Raw genomic sequence first — 17254 nt, 5'->3', positions numbered from 1 at the left:
CAGAATGTAACCTACATGAACGAGAGCAGGGATGGGGACTTTTTAGCCACTGCTCTATCCCAAGTGCCGAGAACCACTCTTGGCATGTAGTAGGTGCTCGTTAAGTTTTATTGAATGGATGAATGCATCATTGAATATACTTATTTGTGCATTTCTAATACTTTACCAGTAAATTGGGTCTACGTTGGCTTTACTTTTGAATAAAAGTGTTATAAGAGGTTCAGAAATCATTGTGGTAATAGAATTTGACCATTTTTACTATGATTACTAACCAATGGATTTTGTAGTGATTTTGTGAACATATTAACAAAATATAGCAGGCCATATATTTTCTGCAGTCATAATTTTTTAGGAGAAGCCCACTGAGCTTTTTGTTTAAGGGGGAGTTTGTACTTTTCTGTAGGAATCCTGTCTTTTGAACATGACCTCAGGCCCCGTGCAGCTACTGACTCTCTGGAACTGGCACCTTCTTGGTTTTGTGTACCTAGGTTTTGGGTTCCTAAAGAAACATTTGATATGTTTTTACTCTGGTTTCTAATGAGAAAATTTTCAATTCTTAAACAGAGTGAAAAAGAGAAATGTGTTTCCAGCAGCCTTCTGCATGAAATGGAAGAAATGAGGAATGAGGAATTTTCTTTGATGTGGGAATTACAGTCCTCTGCTTGACAGTCCCCCTTCCCTGCCCCCATACCTAAACAAAGGGCTTCTTTCCACCTGTGTATAGTTCATTGTCACTTTGGGTCATCATTTTCTTTTCTAGGAATTAAAAGTTCCTACCTTAAAGTCTACTAAGTATTGGGGGTTGCGTAGAGACTGGGGCAGTTAGTAAACTGAAACTCTAACGGAAGGAAGGACATCTAAAATTATTGTCAAATTGCATTCAACACATGGAGTATCTAGTCCTTTGATCCTAGAGCCCCAGAAGGGGTTTGAAAGGAAGAATTGTAGAGAGACATTTTCATGCCTGAAAATATCAGCGACAATTTTGGCAGAAAGCACAGCATAGGAAGATGCTAGATTCTTGGGCAGTGAGATGTTTGCTGGTTTGGTATTTTATCTTTGGCAGTTGTTGCCACATTTGATCTTCTTAGCTGCTTTTGAAGATTCTGCAAAAGAAAAGTAGTATTCATTTCCAGCAGTAAAAATCCAGTAAGTGGTCAGTGGATTCATGTTGTAATGTGTTTACAGTCTTCTGTACTTTTTTTCTTCCTTCCAATTTTTCCTTTGAGGTTTATGCTCCACACTTACAGAAACTACAGACTGTGCCAGTTTACTACGCAGGCGCAATGTTGTCATGAAAGAGCACTTGACTGTAAGATCAGGAGTCTTGGCAAGTCACCTTGCCTCTGTGAGCCTCCCCTTCCTCACGGGGAAAAGGGAAATTGTAGTGACTGTCTTCAAAGGTGGCTGTGAATATGAAGTGACGTGTCGTATTACACGTGAAAACACTTGGAAGACAACTCTACAGATGGAAAGCACGGTTATTGTTAAGGATTATTTGAATCTTCTGATTTCTTAACATCTAGAGAAATTGATGAAAATTTCAATCGTGGAGAATTCAAGTCTTCCATAGGTTTTGATGCACATGTGGTATGTTTGTATTATTTCTTTCAGACCACCCTGGGAACAATGTAAAGTTTCTTTCAGCTAGTCTGTAACTAACTGGCTTTTAAGTAAGGCCACATCACGTACGACTGGCGTGATGTCTTGTTCTAATGTAGAGGTACAGTGAAGACCTACTTTATGCTAGGTGTTGAGGTGAAATACAAAGACGTACAAAACAAGCTCGTACAGTAGCCCAGGTGGCAGAAAGAAATCCCCATAACTAAACACATCGCCTTGATTAGGCATGTTAGAGTTACCAAACGCTGTGGGAACACAGAGGATGGAATGAATTACTCCGGTTTGGTGGCTGGGAAAGGCTTCATTGTGCGTTACCTGGAGAATAGGTGATTTGGGGGTTTCGCTTTGCTGCTGAGTCTAGTAGTCTTCTGTGCCAACCATCTGGGTGGCTGACTTCCAAAGAAAGCGTTCTATTTTACCCACTGGGCTTCTCTGAGTCAGTAAATGATCATAGTGTTTTATTGTGCAGTTATCATGTCCGGGATCATCGGTTGGGTCTGTGAATCACTGAACGAAGACTGGTGTGTTCCTGCCCTCAGAGTGCTTATGGCTTGATAGAGATGATGAGCCTGTCATCATTCGAAATATATGAAGGCTGTGATTTGGAAGTGCTGTGACTGGGGAGAAGTTGAACGTGAATCTCATTGGCCAAATAGAAAGTGAGGTGAGGTTGGTCACAATAGGCCCCCACAATGGAAATTTCGATCATCCGTCAGGATTTTAAGGTATCTCCTATGTTCCTGACCTCTGAGCAGAAATAGCAGCTGTTTTGCTATTTCTGATGAACAACCCATCTAGCTTATGTGTGTGTTTTTTTTCTATCAGTGTTTTAAAATATACTTTTAATATGGGTCACTCTGTTAGGTCTCAGGCATTTTTAAGCTGTGAATATGAGGAAATGTGCATTAAGTGGCTAAGAGAACATGGGGTTAAGTGGGCAGCTGCAGAGTTTAAGCACTGAAGCCTGAAGCCTAGTGACGAAAAAGATTTAAAACGTAGTTGGTCAATAAGTAAAAACAGCAACCAGAGTGTAAAATTAGATTTGGCTAGTCTTAGTTAGGGACAAAACTGGGTCCCTAACTAAGAGCTAGCACAATGGATTTCATCATGATTTCGATGACAGAGATGCTGGGAGGAAGGACGGACGTGGTGCTGGTCACACAGAGTACTGAGGTGTCAGAGCCCAGGGACAGGGCTGGCGGAAGACAGCTAAAGGCAGGAAGGATTCTCAGCCCGTCACTGTGAGCAGAAAAAACCCCCACAGTCAGTGACAGATTCTTCCCTTCCAACACTTATTTTAGACTAGAGGTTCCCACAGCTGGAGGGTGTTCCCTTGGCCTCGCTTGTCATTGCCTTGTTGTGGCCAATATAGAATCTTCAGTTGTTTCTTGAGTCCAGTGGGTGTGTGAGAGTTGGGTAGACCAGCACATTTCGTTTATGAGAACTGAAGAAGGCCTCCATTTCGTGCTGTCCTGCTCCGATAGCAGGAAAATGGCTTGAAGAAGATAGCATCCTGGTACCCAGTGGTCTCCCCATTCACCTCTATCCATACTGAGTTTCCTGGTCACCAGTAATAATCAGATACCCTGTGGGTCTAACCATGTGATTTAATATAGGCTGGGAACTTCTATTTTTATCATCGTCTCTCTGGATTTATAATTAATTCATTACTTTCATTCCATCATTCATTCAGCAAACATTTATCAAGCCCTTAGTATCTTCTCCTCATTTCTGGGACATTACCTCATCGACAGAAGAACTGGCTTCGTTTGGCAGTTGCTGGGATTATATCTCTATGTTATCTATCTTCCCCCCCTGCAACCACTGATCCTTTTACCATCTCCATACTCTCCCGTTGCGGAGCACAGGCTCAGGACGCGCAGGCTCAGCAGCCATGGCTCACGGGTCTAGCCGCTCCACGGCATGTGGGATCCTCCTGGACCGGGGCATGAACCCGTGTCCCCTGCATCGGCAGGCGGGCTGTCAACCACTGAGCCACCAGGGAAGCCCTAGGGTTCACTTCTGATGTTGTGCATTCTATGGGTTTGGGCAAATGTGTAATGACATGTATCTATCATTAGATTATCAGATAGAGTATTTTCACCGCCCTAAGAATCTGTGTGCTTTGCCTATTCATCCTCCCCCTGCAACCACTGACTTTTTACTGTCTCCGTCGTTTTGCCTTTTCCAGAATGTCATATAATTGGGATCGTACAGTATGTAGCCTTTTCAGGTTGGCTTCTTTCACTTAGTCATACGCATTTAAGTTTCCTCCATGTGTTTTTATGGTTTGATAGTGCATTTTTTTTTTAGTGCTGAATAATATTCTAGTATCTGGGTGTATCACAGTTCATTTATTCATCCACCTACTGAAGGACATCTTGATTTCTTCCAAATTTTGGAAAATACGAAGAAAGCTGCTATAAACATCTGTGTGCAGGCTTTTGTGTGGACATAAGTTTTCAGTTCCTTTGGGTAGATACCAAGGAGCACTGTTGCTGGATTGTATGGTAAGAGTATGTTTAGTTTCGAAAGAAGCCACCAAACTGTCTTCCAAGGTGGCTGTACCATTTTGCATTCCCACCAGCAACGAATGAAGAGTGCCTGTTGCTTCACATCCTTGCCAGCATTTGGTGTTGTCAGTGTTGTGGATTTTGGCCATTCTGCTAGGTAATGCAGTAGCATCTCATTGTTGTTTTAATTTACATTTCTCTGATGACTTATGATGTGGAGCATGTTTTCATGTGTTTATTTGCCATCTGTATATCTTTTTTGGCGAAGTGTCTGTTAAGGTCTTTGGCCTGTTTTTATTTTTTTAATAAATTTATTTATTTATTTATTTTTGGCTGCTTTGGGTCTTGGTTGCAGTGCGCAGGCTTCTCGTTGTGGTGGCTTCTCTTGTTGCTCAGCACGGGCTCTAAGCATGCGGGCTTCAGTACTTATGGCACGTGGGCTTCAGTAGTTGTGGCTCACGGGCTTTAGAGCGCAGGCTCAGTAGTTGTGGTGCATGGGCTTACTTGCTCCGCGGCATGTGGGATCTTCCCGGACCAGGGCTTGAACCCATGTCCCCTGCATTGGCAGGTGGATTCTTAACCACTGTGCCACCAGGGAAATCCTGGCTTGTTTTTTAATTGGGTTATTTGTTTTCTTATTATTGAGTGTTAAGAGTTCTTTATATGTTTTGGATCAGACCTCTATCAGATGTGCCTTTTGTAAATATTTTCTCCCAGTCTCTGGTTTGTCTGTAATTCTCTTGATATTGTCTTTTACAGAGCAGAGGTTTTTAAATTTAATGAAGTCCAGTTTATTAATTATTTCTTTCATGAATTTGTGTCTTTGTATCTAAAAAGTCATTGCCATGCCCGAGGTCATCTAGATTTTCTCCTGTGTTATCGTCTAGGATTTTGCTAGTTTTGCATTTTGCATTTAGTTCTGTCATTCATTTTGAGTTAATTTTTGTGAAATGTGTAAGGTTTGTGTCTAGATTCATTTTTTTGCATGTAGATTCACAGTTGTTCCAGCACCATTTGATGAAGAAGCTATGTTTGTTCCATAGTATTGCCTTTGTTCCTTTGTCAAAGATTAGTTGACTGTATTTATGTGGGTCTGTAACTGGGCCCTTTATCCTGTCCCATTGATCTATTTGTCTTTTCTCTTGCCAATACCGCACTGTCTTGATTACTGTAACTTTATAGTAAGTCTTGAAGTCGGGTAGTGTCATTCCTCCAACATGATTCTTCTCCTTTAGCATTGTGTTGACTATTCTAGGTCTTTGAAGGAATATTGTTTACCTTTGCCTAAAAACAGGTATGTGACGGGTTACATTTCTGAAACTTTCAGGTGCCTCTTTCATACCATAGAAATAACATCTAATAATCTTCCTGTGAGGTGACTAGTCTCGCTTCCTCCCTCTGTCCTTGTTTCTCTGTCAGTATTTCATCTACTCAGAAACATTTATCGAGTGTCTAGTTGGCACCAGGTACTGACATTAAATGGAAAGACCCGGTCCCCAGTCTGTGTGGAGCGGGAGAGGTGCTGACAACAGTGCAGGGTCACCCGGGTGACGTGCTTGCAGAGCTGGGAGAGGGGTTCACTAACTGGATGAAAGGATTTGGGAAGCTTTTACAAAAGGACATACATTTCAACAGGGCTCTGAAGGATGAGTAGATGATGATTGTCCAAATGGAGAAGGATGGGCAAGGGCATTCAGACAGATGAAACAGGAAGGGGGTGGTATTGGGAAGCACAGTAAACTTATTACAACTCAAGTATATGCTGTGTGGTGAGACATGAAATGAAAAAGAAAGTAGTTCTGAGTGGATCATGAAGAATCTGGTGTACTGTATCAGGAGTTTGAAGTTTTTCCTGATTAGGGTTATTGGATATTTTGTTTTTTTGAGATAAAATTCACATAACATGGTATTCACTATTTTAAGCACGTTAAAGTATACAATTCAGTTGTTTTTACTATGTATGCAAAGTTGTGCAACCATTCCCACTATCTAATTTCATAACATTAGCAGTCTTTTCCCCTCCCCTTGTCTCCCAGCCTCTGGCAACCACTAATCTACTTTCTGTCTCTATGGATTTGCCTGTTCTTGGACATTTCATATGAATAGAATCATACAATATGTGGCCTTTTGTGTCTTGAGTTACTTCACTTAGCATAATATTTTCAGAGTTCATCCGTGTTGTAGCAATGTATCAATACCTTGTTCCTTTTTATGGCTAAATAATATTCCATTGCATGGAATAAACATTTTGTTTAGCCATTCATAAGTTGATGGACGTTTGGACTGTTTCCTCTTTTTTGGTTATTATGAATGATGTTGCTCTTCATGCTCAAGTTTCCTTGTGAACACATATTCTCAGTTCTCTTGGGTATATACCTAGGAGTGGAATTGCTGGGTCAGATGATAACTCCATATTTAACGTTTGAGGAACTGCTGAACTCTTCCAAGTCATTGGAGATTTTTAAGCCGGAGCAAAACAGACTCAGGTTCTGTTTTAACATCACACACTTGAGGACAGTGTTTTCTTTTGAGCCTGGGTATTTCTAGTGCTGTTGCCTTGTCTTCCTAGTTCAAGGCATCACAGTCCACAGCAGTGAAACCTATTGGGCTCTTTACAATTCCATTGGTGTGATTGCTACAGAGGAATCTGTACCCAATAGCGTAGAATGGGACAGAAAGAAGTGCTGTCAGGGTATTCATGCTCTCTCTCTAGGATGTGTTGTAGAGAATGAGTTTTTCTATTTTAAAGAGAACCCTTGATTGAATTATAAGCTATTATTAGGGAGTTTATCATACATGTAAACTGTACTTCGATTCCCTGTAATTTGTTGTAATTAATGCAGGAGTTCAAGAGCAGAAAGTAAGGATCAGGTTGGGGCATGCTTTTCTCTTTTGCAACACCTGGCTATTATTGGCCTTTTTTCACTAGCATTAAGGCCCGTGTGTGTTTGTGTGCATTTAAACAAACATTATCCTTTTCAGGAAAGAATGGCAATCCTTTGACTCACTGAAACTTAAGGAGTCTCAGTAAGAAGTTAGGTGTCTCTGGCAAAATAGGATATTGATCAGCGAATGTTGAAAACCTCTGGAACTGAAGTTCTGCCAGGACAATCTTGTCTGTATGTGTTTGAGTGTATGCACGTGTTTGTATTTTCACGTACGCACGTGTGTTGGCTTGTGGTGTAAAAAAGGCAAAACGAAAAACCTCTCCTTTTAAGGTTCTCTTTGTGGAGTTCTGGTTTTAGCCTTTTCCTTTCGTTTCTTCCTCCCTGTTGGTTTATTTCAGTTTTGCATAGTTGCAGGAACGCTGACTTTGTCAGCTGCTTGATGATGCAGAGTATTAATTGACTGTCAACTTGAACATTCATTAAATAGAAGAGATTTTAGATAGTGCATGGCTCAGGAACCAAACACATTATTATACCCGAATAATCACACACTGAAATCTTCTCGGGGGCTTTGAGGACAGAGGGGCCGAGGGAGGCAAGCCTTCCCGTTTGTCTGGTTCCATGCCCGCGTATGTACTGTTTATCTGGTCCTGGCAGGTGGAGAGCAGGGTGGGCCACCCTGTCCGTTATCTGGATTTACAGCTGTGAACACTCTTTGAAATGGCTGGAATGTGCTGTTTCTCTTGTGTTGGTACCTCTGTCAATGTAAGAGTTAAAATTATGCTCTTTGCCAACCTGTGTCCCAGAATTCTAGGACAGCTTGTCCCCAACATCCCCCCGCCTCCCACGTTTGTCTTTTATGGTAGAAAGCTTGTACATTTATTTCTTAGTTGCCCAATGTAATGCTGACCAGAAAGCAATGCGAGCGTTTTGGTACCTACTGCACTGTCCTGGGAGAACTGGGTTTCCAGTACATTCTAGCAAGACTCTTCTGATATTGCTGATTGTAAAGGGAGTTTTCTAGTGAGGAAAGGACATTTTAAGTCTTACCCTTTTCTTGATAATAACAATGACAAAACAATCTGGTTTCTCTCTCTGGTCCTCCCACCCCAGTAGTTTTATGGAAAAGCTTCACAGACTGAGGAGTTTAAGGATGGTACTGATGTGCTCCCTCTCTCTAAATTGTCACATCCCTACTGACCATGTACATGGGAAGAGATAAGAGGGTTTGCCTGACCTTGAACTGTAGAGGAGGGAAAGGCAGATGTAGCTGTCTGACAGCAGCAGTGACACTGCAGGTCCGCAGTTAGAGCATACAGAGTGCTTCCACTCACCTGTTTTTAACTACGAAAGAGCGTTTTCTTTCTGTCTCAGGTATCCTTGGGCAGTGGGGGTAAAAGAGATCAATGCATGGGTGGTATGTGCTGATCAGACAGCTTCAAGTGTTATTAATACCTTAGTAGAGTGAAGTCTGGGTAACTTCACTAACAGTGAAGTCTGGGTAACTTCACTAACAGAGTGAAGTCTGGGTAACTTCACTAACAGAGTGAAGTCTGGGTAACTTTTTAATTTAATTTAATTTTATTTATTTATTTATATTTTTTGCGGTACGCGGGCCTCTCACTGCTGAGGCCTCTCCCATTGCGGAACACAGGCTCCGGACGCGCAGGCTCAGCGGCCATGGCTCACGGGCCCAGCCACTCCACGGCATGTGGGACCTTCCCGGACCGGGGCATGAACCCGTGTTCCCCGCATCAGCAGGCGGACTCTCAACCACTGCGCCACCAGGGAAGCCCAAGTCTGAGTAACTTTTAATGATATATAATATAGAAGTATCTTTACTCAAAGCAAGGCAGTAAAGACTGTGTGTTACTGATGATGAACTGCTGTTTACTTTTTAAAAAATGTTGCATTTGGCAACATATACATTTAAGGGCCCAGTTTGCACCGGCTTCTGCGTACAGCCTCTCCTTCTAGGTAGGAGCCTATTAATTGGAGACCCCGATCTCTAGATTTTACTTTTATCCCTCTATGCGTCTTATGAAGTTGTCAATGAGTCGTTAGAATGCATAACTCAATCTCCTTTGCCTGCCTTCTACCTTCGGGAGGAAAGTGAAATATCCCAGAGGCTGCTGCTGGGAGAAAAAACAGATCTGAAAAATCCAAGGGCCAAAGTATGAAACATGTCATGTAATATGTTTTTACAGAAAAGCTTCTATGTCAATGCTTGTCTCATATGCTGTGGCACAGATGAGGGAGGGGAGGGCAGCTTGGTTGTTGAAGCCCTTCCTTAGAAGCATTGGGATCCTGAAAATCACCCAGCAGTGGTGTTTGTATTTTCATTTCTATTTTTAGACTTCAGTGAAATTGATGACTTGCCTACAATGGCTGGGAATCCCATCCCACTCTCATCACCTCTGAGGTTGCCATGCAGAAAAGGAGCTCCAGGCTCTGGTCTGTGTGGTCCTGCCTTCAAGGAGCAGTGTTACCTTGGGCAAGTCATTCTCCTTCCTCAACAGAGTTTTCTTCTCTAGAAACAGAAGAGCTGGGCGTGAGTTTTCGAAATCCTTCCCTTATTAAGTAGCTTAACACTAAGTCATGCTGCAATAGTATATGACCTCCACCTCTCTGTGGCTTTCAGAGCCAAAGGCTCATTTCTTGCTACCTTACATGTGTGCTGTGTCCATTGCCTTCTTTCCCTGGTGGTCAGGCTAACCAGGCAGCAGTGCTACCTGGACACTGCAGGTCTCAGGGCAGAGGGAAGCAGAGCTGGGAACCAGGCACGGGCTTGGAAGGCTTCTGCTTGGGATTGGCATGTGTCACTTCCTCCTCCATTTCACTGATCTCGAAGCTAGTCTCAGAGTTAATTCGGCTATGATGCTCTGGGAGGGGAGGCCCCAGGGAGAGTGGCAGCATTCAGAGCAGCGATAGTGGCCTACCAGCCTCCTGTCTCCACCATCCTGTGATTTAGGCTGAGTTATGTTGAGCCCTTGGGTAGAAGCATGACCTAAATCACATCTTAGAGTTTTCAGATTTTCATGGCTATTCCCTGTTTGAGGCATTTCTGCTGAACTGGACTTGGAATGAATATTTCATGTGTGAGAGGGGTGGGAGGAATATTTTAAAAGCAGCACGTACTCGGCCTCTGGGTTCTCTTGCCTTATTTGTGGTTCTGTGGCAGTACAGTCCATACTTTCCAGAATACCGTGTGGAATTTCTCAATCTGAGAAGTATTAACAGACCTGCATGTGAAATATACTTGCATAAGTGCTTAGATAAAGCCCTCATATATAAATTAAAATAAGAGATGAAAGATCTTAGCAGCACATCTGTAAACATTAAGGATAATGTAATGGGGAGTAATTTTGAAAGAGTCCTTTGATACCACTGAATGCAGGCTTTACTGATTTAATTCAGTGTGGCTTTTTTTTTTTTTTTTTTGCGGTATGCGGGCCTTTCACTGCTGTGGCCTCTCCCGTTGCGGAGCACAGGCTCCGGACGCGCAGGCTCAGCGGCCATGGCTCACGGGCCCAGCCATTCCGCGGCATGTGGGGTCTTCCCGGACCGGGGCACGAACCCGCGTCCCCTGCATCGGCAGGTGGATTCCCAACCACTGCGCCACCAGGGAAGCCCCAGTGTGGCATTTTTTTAACCTTTCTTTTCAAAATCTTAGGGGGCGGAAAGAACATGGAGAAGTCACATATTTTCTTGAGTTTGGATAGAAGTATTCCAGATAGATGAGACCTCTAGGGATGGGTTTATAGTGTCTGTCAGTTTCCAAGTGTGATGTTTAATAGCACCAATTATCAGGAAGCCTTTACTGCTTCACCCAGAGAAACTTGCATTCAATCCATAAATTAATCTCTGGAGATTCAAAACAAAACAAAAAACTGAAAATAGAAATGTTACCCTTGTTCAATAAGCATAATTACGTTCACCAGTTCTTAGAGGGAGAGCAAAATCTTCACCTAAAGCCATTCATTGGACCTCAGCAGTCAGATGGACTATTTCCAAGTCTTTGAATATAAAAAATATTTAAAAGCTTTCCTTGTGGGTTTGGGTTTTCAAAGAGGATCCCTTTGGAAAGTTGGCAAATACTTACTTTCCTGGCACAAGGATTGGTTTTTTTCTTTTCCCCTCCACCCAAAGCTATGACAGGGTGGAGTGGAGTATACTTCCATGAAATTGCATGTTTCCAGAATAGGATTCAGTGTTATATTTTACTGCTGTTAGAATTGAATCTCTAATCAAAAATAAGCAAAAACCAAACATTCTAGAAATAGAATTTCAGCTCATATTCTCTAATTTGGTCTTCATATAGGATAGAATTATTATATCTTATAAAAGTACCTTTTGAGCAGAAATGTAGCAAACAATCAATTAGCAAAGTGGTTCAGATTCCATTCCTGTTTCTGTGATCTCATGTAGTAACATCCACAATCTCAAATGGCAATCACACCATATCATTAACGCTGTTCAGATTCTCTCGTAGTCTGGATGGCTTGCAGACAGGGGCATTGCATTCTTCAGCTCCTTGGTTTTGCTTACCAGCACAAGCCTACATTTAACCTAAATGACCAGGAACAATCCTGGTGTTCCTTGCTAGTGGATTGGGACTCGCTGTTGCCTAGTGTGGGATGGCTCTATAATAGATGGAACCTGCTTGTACATTGTATAGAAGTGATAATTGTGGATGAAAGTTGGGATCAGCAGCGTAAGAAAACTATAACTATTGTTTTGTTGGGTGCTGTGGATTATATTTCCCAAGGTCTCAGCTAATCATTTTTGCCTCCAAGGTGACGTGTACAAGGCACTAGCTGTGGCAGATAATGCTAGGATAACACCTTTTAAGATGCTTTTCTCGTTGGTTCTTAAACATTAAACCCTTAAATACTGCACTGGAGAGAGAAACGTGACAGCGGTGGCCCGAGAGGTGATGAGCATCCCTGCAGGGCAGACTGTCTTAGCCTTCTCCAGGATGTCCTCGGCGTCTAGCCGACTTAGACGTACAGGAAGTGCTTAATGAATAGTCGTTAATATCCATGTGTCCCCTGGGCTTGGAGAGCAGAAAATGAGTCGAAACAACTCCAGATACGAAGGAGTGAATGCATGTAGAAGAGTTTCAAACACTGTTTGAATAGGACGGACGAGTAGGCAAACGTTACCATCCTTTCCCACCTTGAAACTGTGTCTTCTCGTTTGTCTGGGTTTTTGGGTTTTGTGCGTGTTGTTCTTGCTGTTGTTTTTAGAATCCCATTGTACCTTTCTTTAATAAACACTAACATTCCTTCCTATTGTGAGATTTTGTTTTTTTAGTCCTTTGGTTGTTTTTTTTTTGTTTTTATTAACAAAAAAATTAAACATCCTTTAATTTTTCTGAAGAAAGACACAGCGGGCTCCTCTGGCCATAGGATGATGTTAATACTTTTCGTCATCCCTCTTTTCTTCTTATTCCCCGAGTTTTGAAAGTATGGTCTTCAGATTCTAAGTGGCTCTTCTTCAAAGACCTATCTGCTTTCACAGTGAACTCTTGGTACTTAAAAGGTCTTTGATGACTAAGGACCCCCTTGCTTGCCTGGGTTTCTACAAGAACGTGTTCTCCTTTTTGAGAACTGGCTAGGTTATAAACATAAAAGATCTTCCCTGGGCTTCCCTGGTGGTGCAGTGGTTGAGAGTCCGCCTGCCGATGCAGGGGACACGGGTTCGTGCCCCGGTCCGGGAGGATCCCACATGCCGTGGAGCGGCTGGGCCCGTGAGCCATGGCCGCTGAGCCTGTGCGTCCGGAGCCTGTGCTCCGCAACGGGAGGGGCCGTGGCAGTGAGAGGCCTGCGTACTGGGGAAAAAAAAAAAAAAAAAGATCTTCCCTGAATGGCTCCCGGGCAATTCCTAAAATCTCTTGAAGGAAAAGTTTCCTCACGTGAATGAGTGGACCTTTTACTGTTTCCTGGAGAACTGGCCCAGAAGCACAAGACAGGTGCCAGAGGAAAACCAAGAACCAGGCTGGGGACAGGGAAAGAGCATGGCGGTGGGTGCTGAGGACAAACCATGAAAGAAGATGGAGGATGCAACAGAAAACATGTGCTGTAGCTTTGCATGAGAAGAAGCCTTCTGAAGCCTGTGTTTCCCTCTTAGCTTAGGTTTTACTGAGCTTTCTCCTAGGAGATGAACTAATAGTGTGCATTATTAGGTTATGTTTTTAGGCATAAATCTGTTATTTAAGTAAGGTTATAGAAGCCCTGAGCTTTGCTTGTACTTGATAGGGTGCACACTCCTTGAAGCAAAGGTGCTAGTGTAAAGCATTTCTGTTGGAGCTCTTGGTTTGCTGAATGAAACCATGGAACCTGCGATCCTTGGCGCTTGCCATGTGCAGGCTGGCTGTCTCTTCCCCCTTGAGATGGGAGACATTCAGGCACACAGCAGGCACGTGGATCATGGGAATGCATGGGACCACCCTTCTGTGATGGTGACTCACCTGGTGTGAAACATTTGAAAAATATGCCAGAGCTTGGGGACTTGACCTCAGTGAACAGGGGAAAAAAGGAAGCCAGAGGGGAACATGGCATATTTTAACTGCAGCAATTCAGGTTTCTTTAGTCTTCAATACTTTGATTCACTCTCATGCTGTTTCTTTTAATTCGTTTACAATTATTGCTTCAAAATGTTTTCATTTACTCTGATTCTCTCCTATGACGAATGAAGAGGCAGGTCATGACTTCCCCTTTTCCCTCTATCATATATTATTGCCAGAAACTCCCTCAACAAAGAAAAAAAATACACACACACACACACACACACACACACGAAGGTGGTACCTTCAACTTCACAGGATTTTTCAAAGTATTCTATCTAGTATTAGCTCCAATTGTGCACATTCAGAAACAGCAGAGCTGCCACTTCATTACCAACAAAAGATTGTTAATCACAGGGTCTTATATGAAACCTCTGTTCCTATTTGTTGGGATTTAGAATCCACGATGCCTCTAACCAGCTAAGGATATAATGACTAGGTGAGGTCAGGGCAGTGTCCACTGAGCTCAGAGTGGTGAGTGGACACAAAGGTTTTCTACAGGTACCAGGGACTTGTCTCAGAAAAGCAGTGAAGGTACCTGTTATGTACATTAATCGATTTAGTCAACTGATATTGACAAGTAGTCAAATTATTGATTCGATACTGGACGCTGTAAAATGATTTTGAATACTTTAGGTGAAAGATAGAATGGTGGTAGGAAAAATAGGTTGTTTTTCTATTAGACATTAAGTTTGAGTAAAAAAAACTTTAGATAACGCCGAGTGTTGGTCCTTCTAATTTGAGTGTAGGTTTTCCCACCAGAGACAGACCTGGTTGTCTTTACCTTGTCCCATAAACCCAAGAGTAGAGAAGTAGAGACTATTTTGTCGAGCCTGATTGTTCTGTTCAAATAGGTATTGGATTGATATGTGGTGATGTCCATGATATCAAGGTAGAGGCAGCAATAATTAGCTCTCAGGGCTGATTGCCTCTCTCCACGAGAGCTGGGCTTTGGGTCACTCCTGAGCTCCCTTGATTGACATGCCAAAATTTTGAAGAAGTACAGACTTATGGTTACCAGGAGCAAAAAGGTGGTTAGCATTTGCCAAGAATTAATGCCTAAAAAGTGTGACTGTTCTAGAGGTAGCTGTGTTCTAAGAGTATGGTCAAAGGAAATGGAGTCCTGGGATGTAAAGGTTTGGGGTGAGGAGATTTCTAAGTGCGATTTTACTGGCGAGGAAACAATAACGCTGTATTAGTTTCTAGAACAGTGGTGTAGTCTGAGGTTGACGTTGTGTATGGGCACATTCTGTCCGTCTGAACTTTGCTGCTTGGAGGACGTACTTTGGGTTGGAAGGCTCCGTATCACATTTGGTTAGATTTTTTGTGAGTCACAGACGTGGAGGGTGAGCCTGGCCCTGAAAAGCTTTATCCTGTCCATTAGCAGAATTCTCAATGATTTGGCCTATCTGTCTTCTACTCTCCCAAGCCTTGGGGTTTAAGAAATGGTGTGTTTCCAGAAGTTTTTCAGGAGTGCACACACTGTTGAATATGGCTTTGGCAGCTGTGCTGTTGTGGTTGTCGAAGTGTGGAAGAGCGTTTTCGTTCTTGGTCTCTTGTTGTGAAGAGCTGGTTCTTATCAGTAGTTCATCCTGCCGGCCCACAGTGAAATGATGTGATGAGAACGCTCTCAAACTCAGAGTGAACGGGACGTGGCACCTGCCACATCAAACAAAGATAAACACAGGCAGAGGTCACTTTCCATCTTCTATAGACCTGACCTTTATCGACATCACCTGTGTATCCTGCTGTGTACATAAGGTTTCACATCCAGAGGCATCGATGTCGTGGGAATGTATTCCAAGTATGTGTTTTTAAGGTTATTTGTTCTTCTGTTTCCATGAACAGATATCAGTATTACCTGCAAGTCAAAAAAGACGTGCTTGAAGGGCGGTTGCGATGTACGCTGGAACAGGTGATCCGGCTGGCGGGCTTAGCTGTGCAAGGTAAGAGAGTGGGGACCGGTGTGTGACAGTCCGTCTTCTGTTGGATGTTGGTGTCGCTGGCCTCTCAGAGGGAAAAGTTAAATTTGCTTAAACGATCCCTTAGTAACTCTCACTTTTCATTTCAAGGTATCTTACATTAAAAATGCAGAGAGAGTGATTTTTAGAGGCAGGATGTTGGATTTCTCAAAGCTGTTTGCAAATTGCTCATGCTTGTATAATTTTAGTTTTATTTGAAGAAACAGCAGCCTTCATCCTGCCTCTAAGTAAAGCTACATTGCAGGGTTGGTGGAACATTTTCTTAGAATTTTGTCACTGCCCAACATGGTCATATCTTGTGGCTTGACGCCATGACTGTGTGACTGTCACATCAGTGTCAAGCGTGAGAGCTTAAAACATTGTAGTGTAATTGATTCCGACACAGTTAAAGAGAGAAATTTAAAATGCAAGATTGTAATGTGGAACAACAAATGTGTGTTAGAGTACCTTTATCTTTCGACTTGTCCTACTTAGATTGATCAGACACCTATGTTTTTATCTTCTCTAAATCGTTACACATATTTACGTAACACACCATGTGAGTTTTTACATATCTTTATACATTACTCTTTATTGAGGGGTAGCTTCATTGTCTTTAGTCATGTTGAAAACAAGATAAAAGTATAATTTTTAAAGAGAGGCAAGTTTCCCTTGTAGTCATGATTTTCTTTAAAATCGGGTACCGTCCAAATGCAAGCCTGCCAGCCGCCAGGTCCTTGCTGTGTGGATTGTTGTAGAAGCTGAGAACTGAACTTCTTATCTGTAACTGCACTGAAGTTAAACCTTTTGGGTTTGAAATGTCTAAAGAGGCAGCCTTTCCTTGATAACTTGATAACTCCCTTTTCCTTGGGTCCTTGAAGCTCGCTGTTCAGTCGGATGAAACCTCCTCTAGCTATAATATTTGTAAAATAATTTTTCTGAGAACCTTATTGGGCAGTTAGAAAGCCACATCAACAGAGATAAAAGTTGTCATGAAATATGACAACAGATAACTGACCTTGGAATTAGGCAGAGCCTACGATCTTTGGTGTGCCTGAGTGCCTCACCTTGTTAATTAGTTATGTGCTGAGTTTGTAGGTGCATCTTTGCCTTCTTGGTAACGGCCTTCTGTGTGGATCCCCTCATTCTCTAGTTCTTGTTACCTAAAAGATACCTGAATCCATTTCTACCTGATGCTAAACATTTTACATGAAATTAAAATTTCATGCTGCTTTGAGTTGTTTTTTTTTTGAGAGCAAGTAGGATTCGAAGCAAGACATTTATAGATTTATGATAGAGGCGCACTGTATTCATTTTACATGTGCTCAAACTTACAACTGTGAGATGAAAGTAGGACAGAACAGAACTTTGGGCATCTTATAACATGTGCAGCTGTTTAAGAGGTATAAAATTTGCAAGGATGCTTGCCAAGGGTGATTTACAGTGGGAATTTCCAGCTGCAAATATATGAAGAGATGCAGATGGGTTTGTCTCTTCAGTTCTCTAAATTAACCTTGAGTTAAAAAGTCCCCTTGGCATGGGCTCCCGTGGTGGCGCAGTGGTTGAGAGTCCGCCTGCCGATGCAGGGGACACGGGTTCGTGCCCCGGTCCGGGAAGATCCCACGTGCCGCGGAGCGGCTGGGCCCGTGAGCCATGGCTGCTGAGCCTGCGCGTCCGGAGCCTGTGCTCTGCAGCGGGAGA

At 42.7% G+C, this 17254-nt stretch overlaps 1 protein-coding gene across 5 annotated transcripts in view; it reads left to right on the top strand.

Moving 5' to 3' along the window:
• PTPN14 (protein tyrosine phosphatase non-receptor type 14) overlaps positions 1-17254 on the top strand; it is a 170176-nt gene that overhangs the window by 101577 nt on the left and 51345 nt on the right. For all 5 annotated transcript variants that reach the window (XM_019952667.3, XM_019952666.3, XM_019952668.3 and 2 more), the window contains one exon: positions 15441-15538. In XM_019952667.3, the coding sequence (XP_019808226.1) occupies positions 15441-15538 (98 nt within the window). The remainder of the gene's footprint in view (positions 1-15440; positions 15539-17254) is intronic.

Source organism: Tursiops truncatus, chromosome 1, assembly GCF_011762595.2.
Source record: "Tursiops truncatus isolate mTurTru1 chromosome 1, mTurTru1.mat.Y, whole genome shotgun sequence".
Lineage (NCBI taxonomy): Eukaryota > Metazoa > Chordata > Mammalia > Artiodactyla > Delphinidae > Tursiops > Tursiops truncatus.
The sequence above is the reverse complement of the archived record's forward strand: the minus strand, read 5'-3'. Positions and strand labels throughout refer to the sequence as shown.